Source organism: Rhea americana, unplaced genomic scaffold, assembly GCF_003343005.1.
Source record: "Rhea americana isolate MKP2758 unplaced genomic scaffold, rheAme1 scaffold_491, whole genome shotgun sequence".
NCBI lineage: Eukaryota > Metazoa > Chordata > Aves > Rheiformes > Rheidae > Rhea > Rhea americana.
Genome location: NW_028186636.1, coordinates 49,132 through 62,704, shown reverse-complemented (window position 1 = coordinate 62,704; position 13,573 = coordinate 49,132). Strand labels below are relative to the sequence as shown.

At 36.8% G+C, this 13,573-nt stretch overlaps 1 protein-coding gene across 1 annotated transcript in view; it reads left to right on the top strand.

Annotated features, from left to right (window-relative positions):
* TPO (thyroid peroxidase) overlaps positions 1–12,858 on the top strand; it is a 47,439-nt gene extending 34,581 nt beyond the window's left edge. The window contains exons 9-14 of the mRNA XM_085317261.1: positions 2,311–2,569; positions 3,068–3,238; positions 4,796–5,033; positions 8,694–8,902; positions 9,414–9,584; positions 12,698–12,858. Of these exons, the coding sequence (XP_085173387.1) occupies positions 2,311–2,569; positions 3,068–3,238; positions 4,796–5,033; positions 8,694–8,902; positions 9,414–9,584; positions 12,698–12,858 (1,209 nt within the window). The remainder of the gene's footprint in view (positions 1–2,310; positions 2,570–3,067; positions 3,239–4,795; positions 5,034–8,693; positions 8,903–9,413; positions 9,585–12,697) is intronic.
* Positions 12,859–13,573: the final 715 nt, after the last annotated feature.

Below are 13,573 nucleotides of genomic sequence, written 5' to 3'. Positions count from 1 at the left end.
AGTTCTTTCTGATATTCAGGTGGAAATTACGATGGTTCAGTTTGTACCCATTACTCCTTGTCCTGTAGCTGGGCACCACTAAAGAGAGTTTGTCCCCGTCCCCTTGACACCCTCCCTTCAGGTACTTGTACACATTGATCAGATCCCCCCTCAGTCTTCTCCTCCCCCGGCTGAAGAGGCCCAGCTCTCGCAGCCGTTCCTCATAGGGCAGRTGCTCCAGTCCCCTAATCATCTTTGTAGCCGTATGCTGGACTCTTTCCAGTAGTTGCATGTCTTCTTTTGTAAAAGTGTCATCTGTGAGAACTTCTTGCGGTGAGTCTTTCCTTGACTTTGTACAGGCAAATTCAGGCAAAATAAAATCAGAAGTCTTCTACACAAAAAATTAGGTGTTACATTGTGATGTACTTTTAATGTAGTTCTGCACGAGACTCCAGGTCCTTTTTGACTGTATCATCTTCTCCTTTATTACCTCAGTCAGTATTTTCTAAAAATCATCATCTCTACTTGATACAACTTCATTTAGCTATCAGAAATTTCTACAAAATTTCTTCCTTTAATCAAACATAAGCGTCATCTAGCACAAGGCAGGCATAAGATACGCTTTGGCCCATTGCCCTTTTAAATTTCTTTAAACAATTCTCCCCTACTCCTTCACCCTCCCTTCCCCTCAAGGAATGAGAAATGAAGATCTTGCCTCTGGGGTAAATAGAAAATCTGAAATGCCCTTTTTTTCAGGGGAACTGGCCTTTATGAGCTGCTTAGCTTGGGATTTCATTTATAATGAGCAAAAAAAAAAAAAAAAAAAAAAAAAAAAAAAAAAAAAAAACGATACTTACATCAGGATGTTTGTGTTCAGAGCTGATCTAGTCATATTTGAAACCTTTATTATTCCTCTGTATCCAGCTTGCTATGGTGATGTGAACAAAGTGTTTCTTTCCTTTTCTGCCTTTTCTTTTTCCTGGATTTGTGGGTACAGCTGCCTCATTGATGCTTCTAAGTCACAGCCACCCCAAGTTGTGAGGAACAGGGCTTGTAAAGTCAGTATTTCAGCCTCTGCAGTAATCCAACAGTGTGATGTACCTTGTCCATAAAAACTAACTCTAAATCTTAAATCACAAAGAACTATTGTCTTGCCAAAACCTTTATGAACGTAACAAAAGGTTAGCTTTTCAAGTGACAGTGTCAGTATTAATTTCCATCTATTTTTAGATTTTCTAGTATGCTGTATTAAAGGAATTGTTAAAGGAATTCTAACCCATATCTTTCATGTATTTTGTTCATTGCATGACCTAACCTAGAATAATTGCAAACATAAAGAGGTTGTTGCCTCTGTTCTCTGAGAAGAGTGAATGAATTCTGCAGGGGCTTGCTTGTCTATGCATCGTGCCTAAAATAATAAAACAACTTTTTGATAAGGCCATTTTATGCCAGCTGGATTTTCAATATACACTATATCAAGTTCAAAGTACATTTTTTCGTATATTTTCTTATATATTATATRGAATCTCTAATGTATTTTGTTGCATTCACTATGCTTCATATCCTTTCCATTATGTTTAATTAAGTGCAATGTGTTCTTTAATTTATAATGCACTTTCATTTTATTCAGTATGTTGTATCATTTTACTTGTTTTTGTTCAGTATTACTTACATGCTTTTTTCATATGTTCCTGTGATACTACTGTATTATAAAAGCATTTGATAGAAGGTATTTATCATCATTTTCATTTTTGAAGTGTGTTTTTTAGGAACCTATAAATTGGCTTGAGTTCTGCATAAAATGTCTACCAAGGGACTGTGGGTACTAGTGTTTTAAAGCCTAGTCATTTTTAATATTCACTAAAGAGGATTTGTGTTACAAATATGTGACTGAAAACAGATTCTGTTGATATCAACAACCATTTACGAAAGGTTTTATAGTAAGTCATGCTTTTGTTATGATTTTTAAGGGTATTATAGTTTATGCCTCACAATCCAGGTCTTAAATCTCAGAGCAGCTCCTGTGAGCTCCTTGGAACGGAGGTGGTGATACGGTGATCTCTAGCTGCGATGCTTCCGTCTAGAGCTTAGGCAGAGGCTTACAGGAGCCTGATTATGGTATGTGCTGAGCGCTGCCACTGATTCTCTCGAGTCATTCGCCTCCTTACTGCAAAAGGAGGAACAGTATTATTTACCATCTGACACCAGTGTTAGTCATGCCATATGCTTGGAGATAGATRAGGGAAGAAAAACTCATTTTGCGTGTGGGAAGCTGTATTATTCACCCACAAAAATGTTGAGTGATAAATATTTCTTTTTCTTTTCTTTCAGATTATTACTTTAAGAGATTACATTCCCAAAATCATTGGTCCAGATGCTTTTAATCAGTATATTGGCCTCTATAGAGGTTATGATCCCACAATAAATCCTACAATTTCTAACATATTTTCAACAGCTGCTTTTCGTTTTGGTCATGCAACAATTCAACCAATAGTAAGGAGGTTGAATGCACAATATTTAGATGATCCAGAACTCCCAAATCTTCATTTGCATGAAGTTTTCTTTAGGCCCTGGAGGCTCATTAAAGAAGGTATGGTTTTATTTAGACATTTTTTTTTCCAGAGTATTAAAGCATTTTTCAAAGSTATTGATCTTAAAGTAGGAAAATTTGTTTAATTGCATCATTGATTTAGGTTGTTGAAGAGGTTCCAGATAATTAACATGAACTGGGACAATTCATCTTTRTTAACTAGTTTGCTGAATCAGACAGATGTTATTTGCTAAAAACAGCTCACTTACCAGATTAAAAGAGTGTGGTAGGTAAAAGATTGATAATATTGCTCTTTTATGGATAAGTATATTGTCAATTTGTAAATTTTCTGACATCTTAAGAAGCAGATGGAACCTTTTCACAGCATTTTTATGTCTGTTTCAACCTGGAGCAGGTTATTGCCTGTGTTCAAATATAAAAGCCTTTGGGGAAAACATTTAAAAACACAGAAGCATACATGCATTCACATTTGTAAAGAAAGTTATAATGATTTATTTTCATATATGCTACAAGATTATATTATTTTTGTGTTTAAAGGTGGTTTGGATCCTTTACTCAGAGGTCTTCTAGCACATTCAGCAAAACTACAAGTGCAAGATCAACTGCTAAATGAAGAGTTAACAGAAAAATTGTTTGTGTTGTCCAGTAATGGCTCATTTGATTTAGCATCATTAAATTTACAGCGTGGCCGTGATCATGGACTCCCAGGTCTATTATTTTTTTAAATTTTTCTTCCAACTAATAACTGAGCTATCACTGCTTATATCTGGGGTATAATCCTAACCTCTTAAATAATAACTTTGGCAATATAACCAGAAAAGTACATTAAGTCCCCTTTAAAAAATAAGAGTTGAGTATTTTTAACTTTGATGGCAATAAAATATTCCCCAACATTTGAAATTAAAATAATCTCTTAAATCTGGAATCTGGAAGCAAGCTATTACTGAGTGGATCTKTGTCTGCCCAGTGTAGCTATCATAGGGCTGCTCTTACTGGAGCCAAAAGAGTTGGGGGGTTCTGCCCAAAGCTGCTGCTCACCATCAGYGGGAGAGGTCCACCTAGGCACCATCTCATTAGCTGTGCTGATGATAGTGAAGGTAGTGAAGGTCTCCAGTAGTGGTGTAGATAACACTAGTCAGGTGTATACCTCACTTTGAGTGGTGCCCTCTTTTTCATTATTCTTATTCTATTTCCTTATTCTTGTGTCAGTCAGCCTGGGTAAGACTGAACTAACAGGCACAGAGACTCAGCCCATCAGGCCACAGGTTTACAGGGTTAGAGGGAGACTATGCTAGAGCTTAGTCTGGTGCAACTGCATCAGCTGTTAAAACACACAAGTGGTTCCCAGTTCTGTGTAAAAACCTTCAATGAGTGTGTCACAGCTCCTGAGAGCAGAGCCAGCAACACGCAGCGTGGCAGGCTCTGCCTCTTTCCTTGCCTTTTCCGCTCCACATCCTGACTCCTTGCGCAATCAAGCCCACTTTTCTGCACAGAATAAGACACAAACCTGGATGCTCTTCTATGCTTTGAGCCGGACACCCTTCCCACAGGGGTAGGACTGGTTGGCAGAGGGTGTTGTGGCTCTTGGTGATAAACCTTTCCCATTTTCCTGATAAAGCTGTGCCACTCTGCRGCTGGGAATATACAAGTCATTGGCCCCAGACAGTGGAAAAGAAGTCTGACTCCAGCCTGGAGTTTAAAGCTCTTGAGCTGGACAAGGTTAGAAATAGACATTTCACCTTTAGGACCAGAAATGGAAGTTTTGTTGCCAGAAAGCGAGGGAAATTAATTCCAGTGACAGCCAAACATAAAAGAAGTCCATTCTCAGGGAAGCTAGACATGTGCCATGGGACACTCACCTTAGAAAAGTGCCTTCAGTTACTAACTTCCTTCACTTTCCTCCTTACCTGTGCTTCATCTCTTGCATTCCTGCTCTGGAAACCTCCAGTTAAGAGGCAGTGCATGCTCCTGTTCATATTATCCACAAAAAATCCATCGCAATGGTTTTACTGCTAAAATACAGGAAAATCATTTTACACCTTTGGTTATTTTCATGAAAATGATGTAGAATTTGTATATCCTGAAGTCTTCAAAGCAGCCATCATTTCTCCATACAATTTAAYCAATATTAATGTGCTTATTTTTAGACATAACTGTTCATGATTGTGATTAAGGCTGTCAGAATCCAGTGCATGTGAATTTATTAATTTTAAATAGAATGTTTAATAATTGAATCTAATCTTCCTTTTAACATAATATTTTTAGGTTATAATGATTGGCGAGAATTCTGTGGCTTACCAAAACTGGAAACTGAAACTGAGCTGAATACAGCAATAAATAACCAGCAAGTCACTGAAAAAATCATGGAATTGTACCATAATCCTAACAATATTGATGTTTGGCTTGGTGGTCTGGTAGAAGACTTTCTTCCAGGTGCTAGAACTGGTCCCCTGTTTGCATGTATAATTGGAAAGCAAATGAAAGCACTAAGGGATGGYGACCGGTAAGTTTATTCATGTTGTTGAATGGTTTGTATAAAGCAATGGAATTTTGCTTATAAGTCAGAATACTTTCTAGAACATTAGACAGCTTTAGGCAAAAGGAAATACCTGCTTTAAGAAAATTATTCCCTCCCACTTCCCCATTTTTATTTTAGCTCCTCCTGCTTTGCTGACTGATCTTCTACTTATTCTTCTTTTGTTTCTATATGGTCCCAACTATAGATGATGCGGAGATTGTTTCTAGGCTACTGAGATGTTCAATTTTGCACCCCTGACTGCAGTGTAAGCAGCTAATTACACCAGGGAGCAACAAACATCTTAGTGGATGGAGGTAGCACTGAGCAGATTTTAGCAACCCAGTCCATGAGGACTGCAATAGGCTCCAGGTCCCTACCCAGAAGGACCTGAACACCATGGCAAACACAGCAAAGTCAGATGAGATAGGTAGAAAGTTGTAACTCTGTCTTCTTAGAAGGATGAGAGAAACAGCAGGTACCCAGCCTTGGAGGAGCCAGTGCTTCAGGGGGCTCCCAGAAGTGTTTCATCAAACACATCCAACGTTGTGTAGGATCTCCTACACCCAACGCCACACAATTGCCGTCAGCACCTTGCGATGGTGCCATGCTCCGCACTGGGAAAACAGGAGAAATGCGACCTCAGCCCCCAAAATGATACAAGATTCAGTTTATTCTTTGCTTCTATCCCTGAAAAGAATTATAAGAACAACTTTTTTTTTAATTTCTGACATACTCTTGTGGCTGTAATTTTGAGTCTTATGAGAAGACTAATTATAAACTACTGGCACCAGCCTAGGAGAGGTATTTTAAGTCCATCTGATTTTTATCCTCATCTACATTAAAGTTTCTTTCCTTGTCACTGCTGTGGAAAGAAACCATTATGTAAAAAGGCATCCAAGGCAGAGTTTAGATCTGAACTTTAAAAAATGTTAATTAGCTAGCTGAAAAAATATATGTTGATCACAAATATATCCAATAGCACAAACCATATAGACAATAAACATTCTTCTCAACTATTTTTAAACACTGTCAAAAGTCTTCTGAAACATATAGGCATACCTGAGCCTACTTGGGGGGGGTGTTGATCTACCACCAAGGTCACCTCCAGTCTTATTTCTGCTATGCAGTATTTGTGATACTGGTAGCATTAAATTGAAGTTTACTTTAACAAGTTAACTTCAAATTCAGTGGAAACAGTTATAATAAAATAATCCCCAAGTCTACACTATAAATTTTGTGTCAGCTAACTTAAGTTTGAAATGGTATTCTTTGGTAGAGACTATTCAAAGGAGTTATTTAAGAAAGGTTACACCGGTATGTAAAATATGTTATAGTTGCCACATAATAAGAATGGAAAAGTCTAACATTTTCAATGCAGTAGCTTGTTAAATACTTAGCAATGTCTGCACTGGTAACCTTATATACTAATTGGCATGCCAGTAAGTAGGGATTTCAAAACATCTTTTCTAAGGTATTGGTTTAGGTTCATAAATCACAAGTAAGCAGAATTTTTAACTGACTGAACTCCATCCTGATAGACATAAAATCCTTTGTCAGTAAACTGACAAAAAACTGAGGGAATTTCTTTTTCCAATGTACCAAACCCAGGCCCCTTCTTAACATCAGCCAAAACATCTGAAGCAAGTTTTCTGTTCCATCAGCCTTTTATTTTTCTGTCTCTTTTCTGAGTCTTTGTTTTATCTCAGGATCTGCAATCTGTGAGCATAAATTCTCAAGCTGATCTTGTCGTTCTCTGCATAGAGATTGTGCAAGGAGTTGTGTCTCTATTTATTTTTCCTTTTTTACCCTAACCCTGTAAAATTCATCTGTAAAATTTTGGWGACCTGATACAGGTCTGTTGGAGTAACCCTTGTCAGAGCAATCACCTAGCTTCTGTGTAGGATTGAAAAATAATGGTCTGCTTAAGTCTCCTCAATCTTGTAAGTAAAACTGAATTTTGTGATGAAAGAAAAATACGTTTTAGACTAGACAAAAGAGGAAATGAAAGGTGTAGGAGAGCTGAGTGGAGAGCAGTCTGCGGGGTTTGGGTAAGGGAAGAACCTAGGARCTGACAGTGCGATGTCAGGCTGCTGTGAGGTGCTTGGGGACACTGTGGGTAGGTAAGGGGTGTGAGGAAGGCATCTTTTCTTTCTCTCTCCAGCCCATCTGTCTCACATGGGCTTCCTGTCCCAGTGTCTCTGAGGCGTGGGACATTCACCCTGTCTCCTCTCCCAAAGACAGGCAAAATGGCACGTTTCTCCCAGAAGTGTCCTGCTGTAAGTAATTATTTGCCTAAACCTAAAGCCAATTCTTCAAAATCCAGCAAGTACTTARCTTGTTAGATATGAGTTTTATAACGGAGTGGCTTTGGGCTCCTAAGTCCACTTCTGTTGGCRGAGGAGTCTGAGGAGGCAAGACCACCAGACCCCGTCAGCAGCCGCTGTGCTCCCCAGAACACAAACCAGACTGTCGGATCTGCAAGGTACTGCAGGGCCACGTGCTAACGTGACAGCTCACGCACAGGCTTTGCACAGGATGCACGCTCACTGCTGCTGTTCCCTTCTGTCGTAGGGACATCAACGTAAGACCCACAGAGCCAGAAACCCTCTGCCTTGCTCCCCTCAGTATTTTGAAATCACACCTGCCCTGTATTAAACCTGAGATCAACTGGTACGGTGTGGTCACGTCCATACCATCTAATGGGAAGGCGYAGGTCAAGTTACCCCCCAAATCCTGTCTAGCATTCAGGAAAATGCTGATTGGCCTGAGTACTACAGGGATGATCTTAAAAATTTAGCAGTGCTTACCACTGTTTAATTTACTAATGCAGACATGCTGTCAAACTATCTAGAAACATTCTTTTGTCATTTATGATGTGACTGTAGAATGAACTCAAATACACTCACTTTATATGATCTTTRATAGAACAGCCTTCTCGTTGTTATAAAAGTTACAATATCTTGTTTAGCTTTTCTTTTTTTCTTTCAAGTGTTTCCTCTTCCTTTCTCACTAAGCTCTTTTATAGTCATATACATGTGTGTGTATGAACATTTATGTATTGAATATAATATATAATAAATAGATCTTCAAAGCACAAATGTGATTCTTCTGTGAAGGACTCCATTTTAAACAAAAAAGCATTCAGCAATATATATTTTTATAACAACAATGTGTAATGGCAAACAGAATTCAAAAGCTACAGCATGGGGAAATCTATTATCACTATTTCTCCAGTAACTTATGCTTAAATTAGTTTGAATTGTGGATACTAGTGTGCAAAATTATGCTTCCAATATAAACATTTTACTTACAAATTTTCTTTCAGGTGTGTAACTTTTTTGTGGCTATGTATAATAAATGAAAAGCAATCCTGTATGTGTGAATACATACAGAATATGAAATGGTTTTAACTAACTGACCGTAACACACTATCTGGGATGACCAGCATCTCAGACTCACACAAGCCCTTTTGTGACTTCAGAGTTGGATGTGTAAATCTGCAGAACGGTGATATTTATTATCATTGTATCCACTGCATTTTAGTGAAATTCTTTCTTTTGCTCTTAAGAACAGGGTATTGTGAATGTAAGAAGAATCAGCTCTTTGAATTTAATCTTTTCCAAATGTTTCTATCAATCTTTACAGATTTTGGTGGGAAAATGATAATGTTTTCACAGAAGCTCAAAAGCATGAACTCAGAAAACATTCTTTGTCCCGTGTGATTTGTGAAAACACAGGGATTTCTGAAGTGCCAGTAGATGCCTTTCAACTTGGAAAGTTTCCAGAGGATTTTAAGCACTGTGACAATATTCCTGGGATGAATTTAGAAGCTTGGCAAGAAATCTATCATGAAGGTAGTCTAGTAATTATCAATTTTTCCTGACAGAGAGGAGAGTAATCAGCAGTTCGAACACTGATRGTTATAGCAGGTCTTGAGTTCCTGATCTGCCACAAATCTTTAGCATTTCTATCACTTAGACATGGGATGTAGGTCTTTCTCTCCTTCTTTCTCAATTTCCTGCTCGATAAAAAATAAAGCATTTTCTAGCTTCACTCTGATAACAGATGAATGGATTGTGAGATACTCAGACATTATGGTAATGGGGACAGGAGTTCTTGGAAAGAAAATATTAGCTAAGAGCTATATAGAACATACCATTAGAAATTAATATTATTTTACAAGGATTATGCAATCAAACCTATATAAATCCTTGTCCAGAAATGAACAATTAAATTCCTGATCATCTTCAATTATATGCATAGTTTCATTGAAGTTAATTTTATAGCAGTAATGGCAAACTGTATCCACTTTTGGGTCAAGATGATAATTTTAAAAAACTCAGAATATGATCTTTTTGTTTGTAGAGGAAACATGTGGAACACCAAAGAGTATAGAAAATGGTGATTTTGTATACTGTTCAGAATTTGGAAAATTTACAGTGATTTATTCATGTCAAAATGGGTTTCAGTTACAAGGAGAAGAACAATTAACCTGCACAAGCAAAGGATGGGACTTCCAGGCTCCTGTTTGTATAGGTATCTATCTATCTATCTATCTATATATGTGTGTGTGTGTGTATTGATTTCTAATTTTTCTAGCACAGTTCATCAAAAGTGAACTTCTTCCTATTTTCTCTTGAAAGGTACAGTGTTAAGTGTCCTTTTCTTTGTGTTGCGTAGAAATGAATGTAGTTCGTTAGATAAAAAGATAGCCAGACTTCTGTGGTATATAGATATGCCAAGATGACATGAAATTTTCCYTGCTCCAGATTTGCTATCTCACTCACTACCTGTTCTGATTCAGCATGCAGGATGAAAGGTAGATCTCATTAGAAATTAAATAATTAAGCAAAAATGAGCCAATTAACAGCCATAGGAAAAAACAAGTGAATCAGAATTATGCATTGCTCCTTCCTACATTCCACTTCACAGCAGAACAGATGGTTATTAAAAGCCATTTTCCTAGCAGTGTTTCARTGGATGCTGAGATACAAAATGAGCTCAGTGCCAGTAGTTCACATATCATCCTAATAAGATAAGCAAATATGAAAAAAAATACTGAGTTTAAGTGAAATTAAGCAAATTACTTACAACTTCAATTCCAACTCACCTTGGTCCCCAAAATAACTGTGAAAAGATTTTTCAGATATGAATTTTTCTGCAGGTAGAAAAGTAAAGCAAGTAAAAAAACAGTAAAGGGATACTTTGTTTCAACACTTATGCACATTTTTCAGGGGATAATTTTGTGTTATTTCAATTATTCTTTCATTTTTTCTCTTCTTTTTACCCCTACTTTGCTGTTGAAAGGAAGAAGATAGAGAGAAAGAGAATGTGTCAAATATTTTGTTACTAGAGTTTCACTGTTCACAGCTATGAAGGATGAACTCTCTGTTCATATTTCAAATGTGTGTGGGTATAATGATATATATATGTATGTATATATATATATATGCACTCAAACTGCTCAGCTTTATAAGAACATGAGAAAAAATGAAACCTGAAAAGGCCATATTTAGGAATATATTATAGACGATGGAAAATTAATTTGAATGCAAGTGCTGCAGCTGATCCTTAATAAAGTCTGCTTATCAGTATTTCTATGACAGCACAATAGAAAGCTATTCATTCTAATTGTATACCTGGTATAGAAAAAGTCAAATGAAATTTGCAGCCCTTTCCTTTATTCAAATCCTATTTATCCACTGAATCCACCCACATAAATACCATATAAAGAAATAAAGCTATTAAATGAATTATAATAAAATCTTTTCCRTAGATTAATGTTCTGGCAGCAAACTGAATAAATAAGTTATATGAATGAATCATTCCTTGTCCTAGTTTCTTTTAATATGTTCAGTAATGTAAACAAAAGACTGTATATCTGCTATTGGAAAACAAGCTGCTGCATATATTAAATAAGCAGTGCTTTTATTAAAAGAAAACCATCAAAACCCACTTACACAGATGCTACTTGAGTTCTACAGTAGAAAGCACTTTGTTCCATGCATGTCTGTGCAATGTGTTTTAATTCTTTTAAATGTTCAGCAAATTAGGAATAAGTCAAGTAATATAATCAGGAAGATAGAGCTTAGCATTTCTGCAGATGGTTTCAAAATTACATGCTGCTCTGGAAAAGACAGAGTGGTTTGCTGGCAAAAGCATAGGAATTTGAGAGCTGTTAATTTCTGCTTACTAACTTTGGCTTTGACAGAAATCATTTCTATTGATTCAGGAAGTCATTTAGTTCTAGACTGTGCTACCTCCCTTTATATTAAGTGTTATACTTCTTAGATAACCCTGTTTACTTTACCTGAATAAAGTACTGCTCCCCTTGAGCGGTGGGGTAGGCTGGTAGGATCTGACATGCACTGTTTGGTGATGGCAAAATCAGTTGGTGGTTAGTTAGCAGATAATGAGACTATGGGTCTACACAAGCTGAAAGAGCACTTTTGAACTGCAGTGCAAAGACTGTGCAGGTTTTTCCTTCCCAGAGAATGGTCAAAATGTGGTCATGGAGCCAGTAATACCTAGTAAGGAAACTGATTTCATTTCTGGTGATGAATTTCCCTAAATGGTCTGAGAATTAATACCAAGCTAAGTCAGTAAATCATTCTTACAGGGTCAGTTTCTTGTACTGGTCAAAAAGAGGTACTCAGACTGAAGATGCAGATCAAACATAGTGGTAGGGATGGGAACGAAAGGAATATAACCCAAAAGAGAAGACTTTTCTTCTCTGAGCCTGAGAAGGCTCAGCTGGTTGCCAGCAGATAGGGAGCAGTGCTGTCCAAGATCTGGAGTCTGAAACACTGGAAGAKAGGACCTATCTGTATTGGTAGAAGGACACATACAGCAGCTGAAATAGCATTAGATACCTATGTTTAGGCAACAGAATCAAGTCCTGTAAATAGACATCAAACAGAAAGAAGAAAGATGCAGAAATCTGAAAAAAAAATGTATTTGTTCCCTCATTGAGAATTTCCTTTCCTGCACTCCACACTGACTTCTATTTCATCRAACAGTAAGAATGTGAAAATGAAAGGTCTTGAATGACTTCAGGGACAATATGTTTCTGTACATCTTCACATGGATAGTTGTTCATCTACTCATCATTCTGTCAGGATATTGTCAGRATTTATACGACTTCTAGAAACAACCATTTTTGCAGTGATACCACAGAATATTATTATAAGATTCGTTCCCAAAGCTAACTTGAATCCTTGAATCATAAAATCATGCCTAGAAGTTCATTGAGCTGTGTCAGTTTTATAATTTTCATTATTTATGTAGAGAACGGTATGAATAAAGTTCATAGAGGTACTGGGAGTCTTAGTATATAGATATGCACAAGAAGAGGTCCCAAAGTTTATGGTTTGCATTTTAGAAAATTCAATCAATTGCYATAGAAATCTAGCTTTTGGCAGACCACTAAAACAAAATAATACTTTTTTTTTATCATTTTCAGCTATACATAAATAAATAAATAATGTACTTTAAACGTCAACAACAAAAAGGAATTTTGGCAGTATTAATAGATAATTCCCTAGAAGTGTACAATATAAATCACTGAAAAGCACTTGTAGAAGGTATATCCTCCCCCCYGTAATTTTTAATTTGTAACAAATATTGATTGGTGTGTATTCATTTTGCAGACATCAATGAATGTGAAAATGAAATTAGTCCACCATGCTCTCCTTCTGCTAAATGCATTAACACTACAGGCAGCTACAAGTGTCTCTGTACTGATCCTTACAAGCTGGCAGAAGATGGAAGAACATGCATTGGTAATGCTCGTGAACCAATCCTCCATTAAAACTTTCTCCATTCTGTTTTACAATGCTGTACACATTGTAAAAATGAGATTTAAGGAAGAGTTGTTAACATATTTTAAAATTCTTTACATAGTTATAGACATAAAAATGCAGTCACATTCTGTCTAAGCAAATAAAGGTATCGAAWAAATTATACAGACACAGAAGTAAGCTTTTCACTTTACATTACCTTATATAAACCACTAAATATTTGWTATATTCCTTACAAATTTCTTAACAGTGAGTATGAAGTGAGGATCAAATCTGACTGAATCCTCMTAGTTAGCATCTAAACTCAGCATCTACATCCTGGCTAAATTCCTCCTGTACAGCTTATTATGATTACATTCCAAAACTGTTATCCCTGTTAGGGTYAGTATAACTTATGCACTTTCTTGTTTCTCAGTTTTGCAGCATCCCTAGAAGATGTACTGGATATTAAAGTTTGGCTGAGGACTTTGGCTGTAGTTGCCTATTGATGTTTAGCAGAACCTGTTCTGKGGAAATAGCACCGAGATCTGTCAAAAGCTCCATCAAGACCTGCAATTCAAATGGCTGAATACCTGCTTTGCTAAAGTTTCCAAGAAAAGCACAAAAAGTTTAGAGTGTTTATGACTTGCATATTCAGTGCTRTATGCCACACAATTATAAATAAACTCTGAATCTCACTCATAACATATTTCTTATTTCCTGTTCCAGTTAATACCTTAATTATGA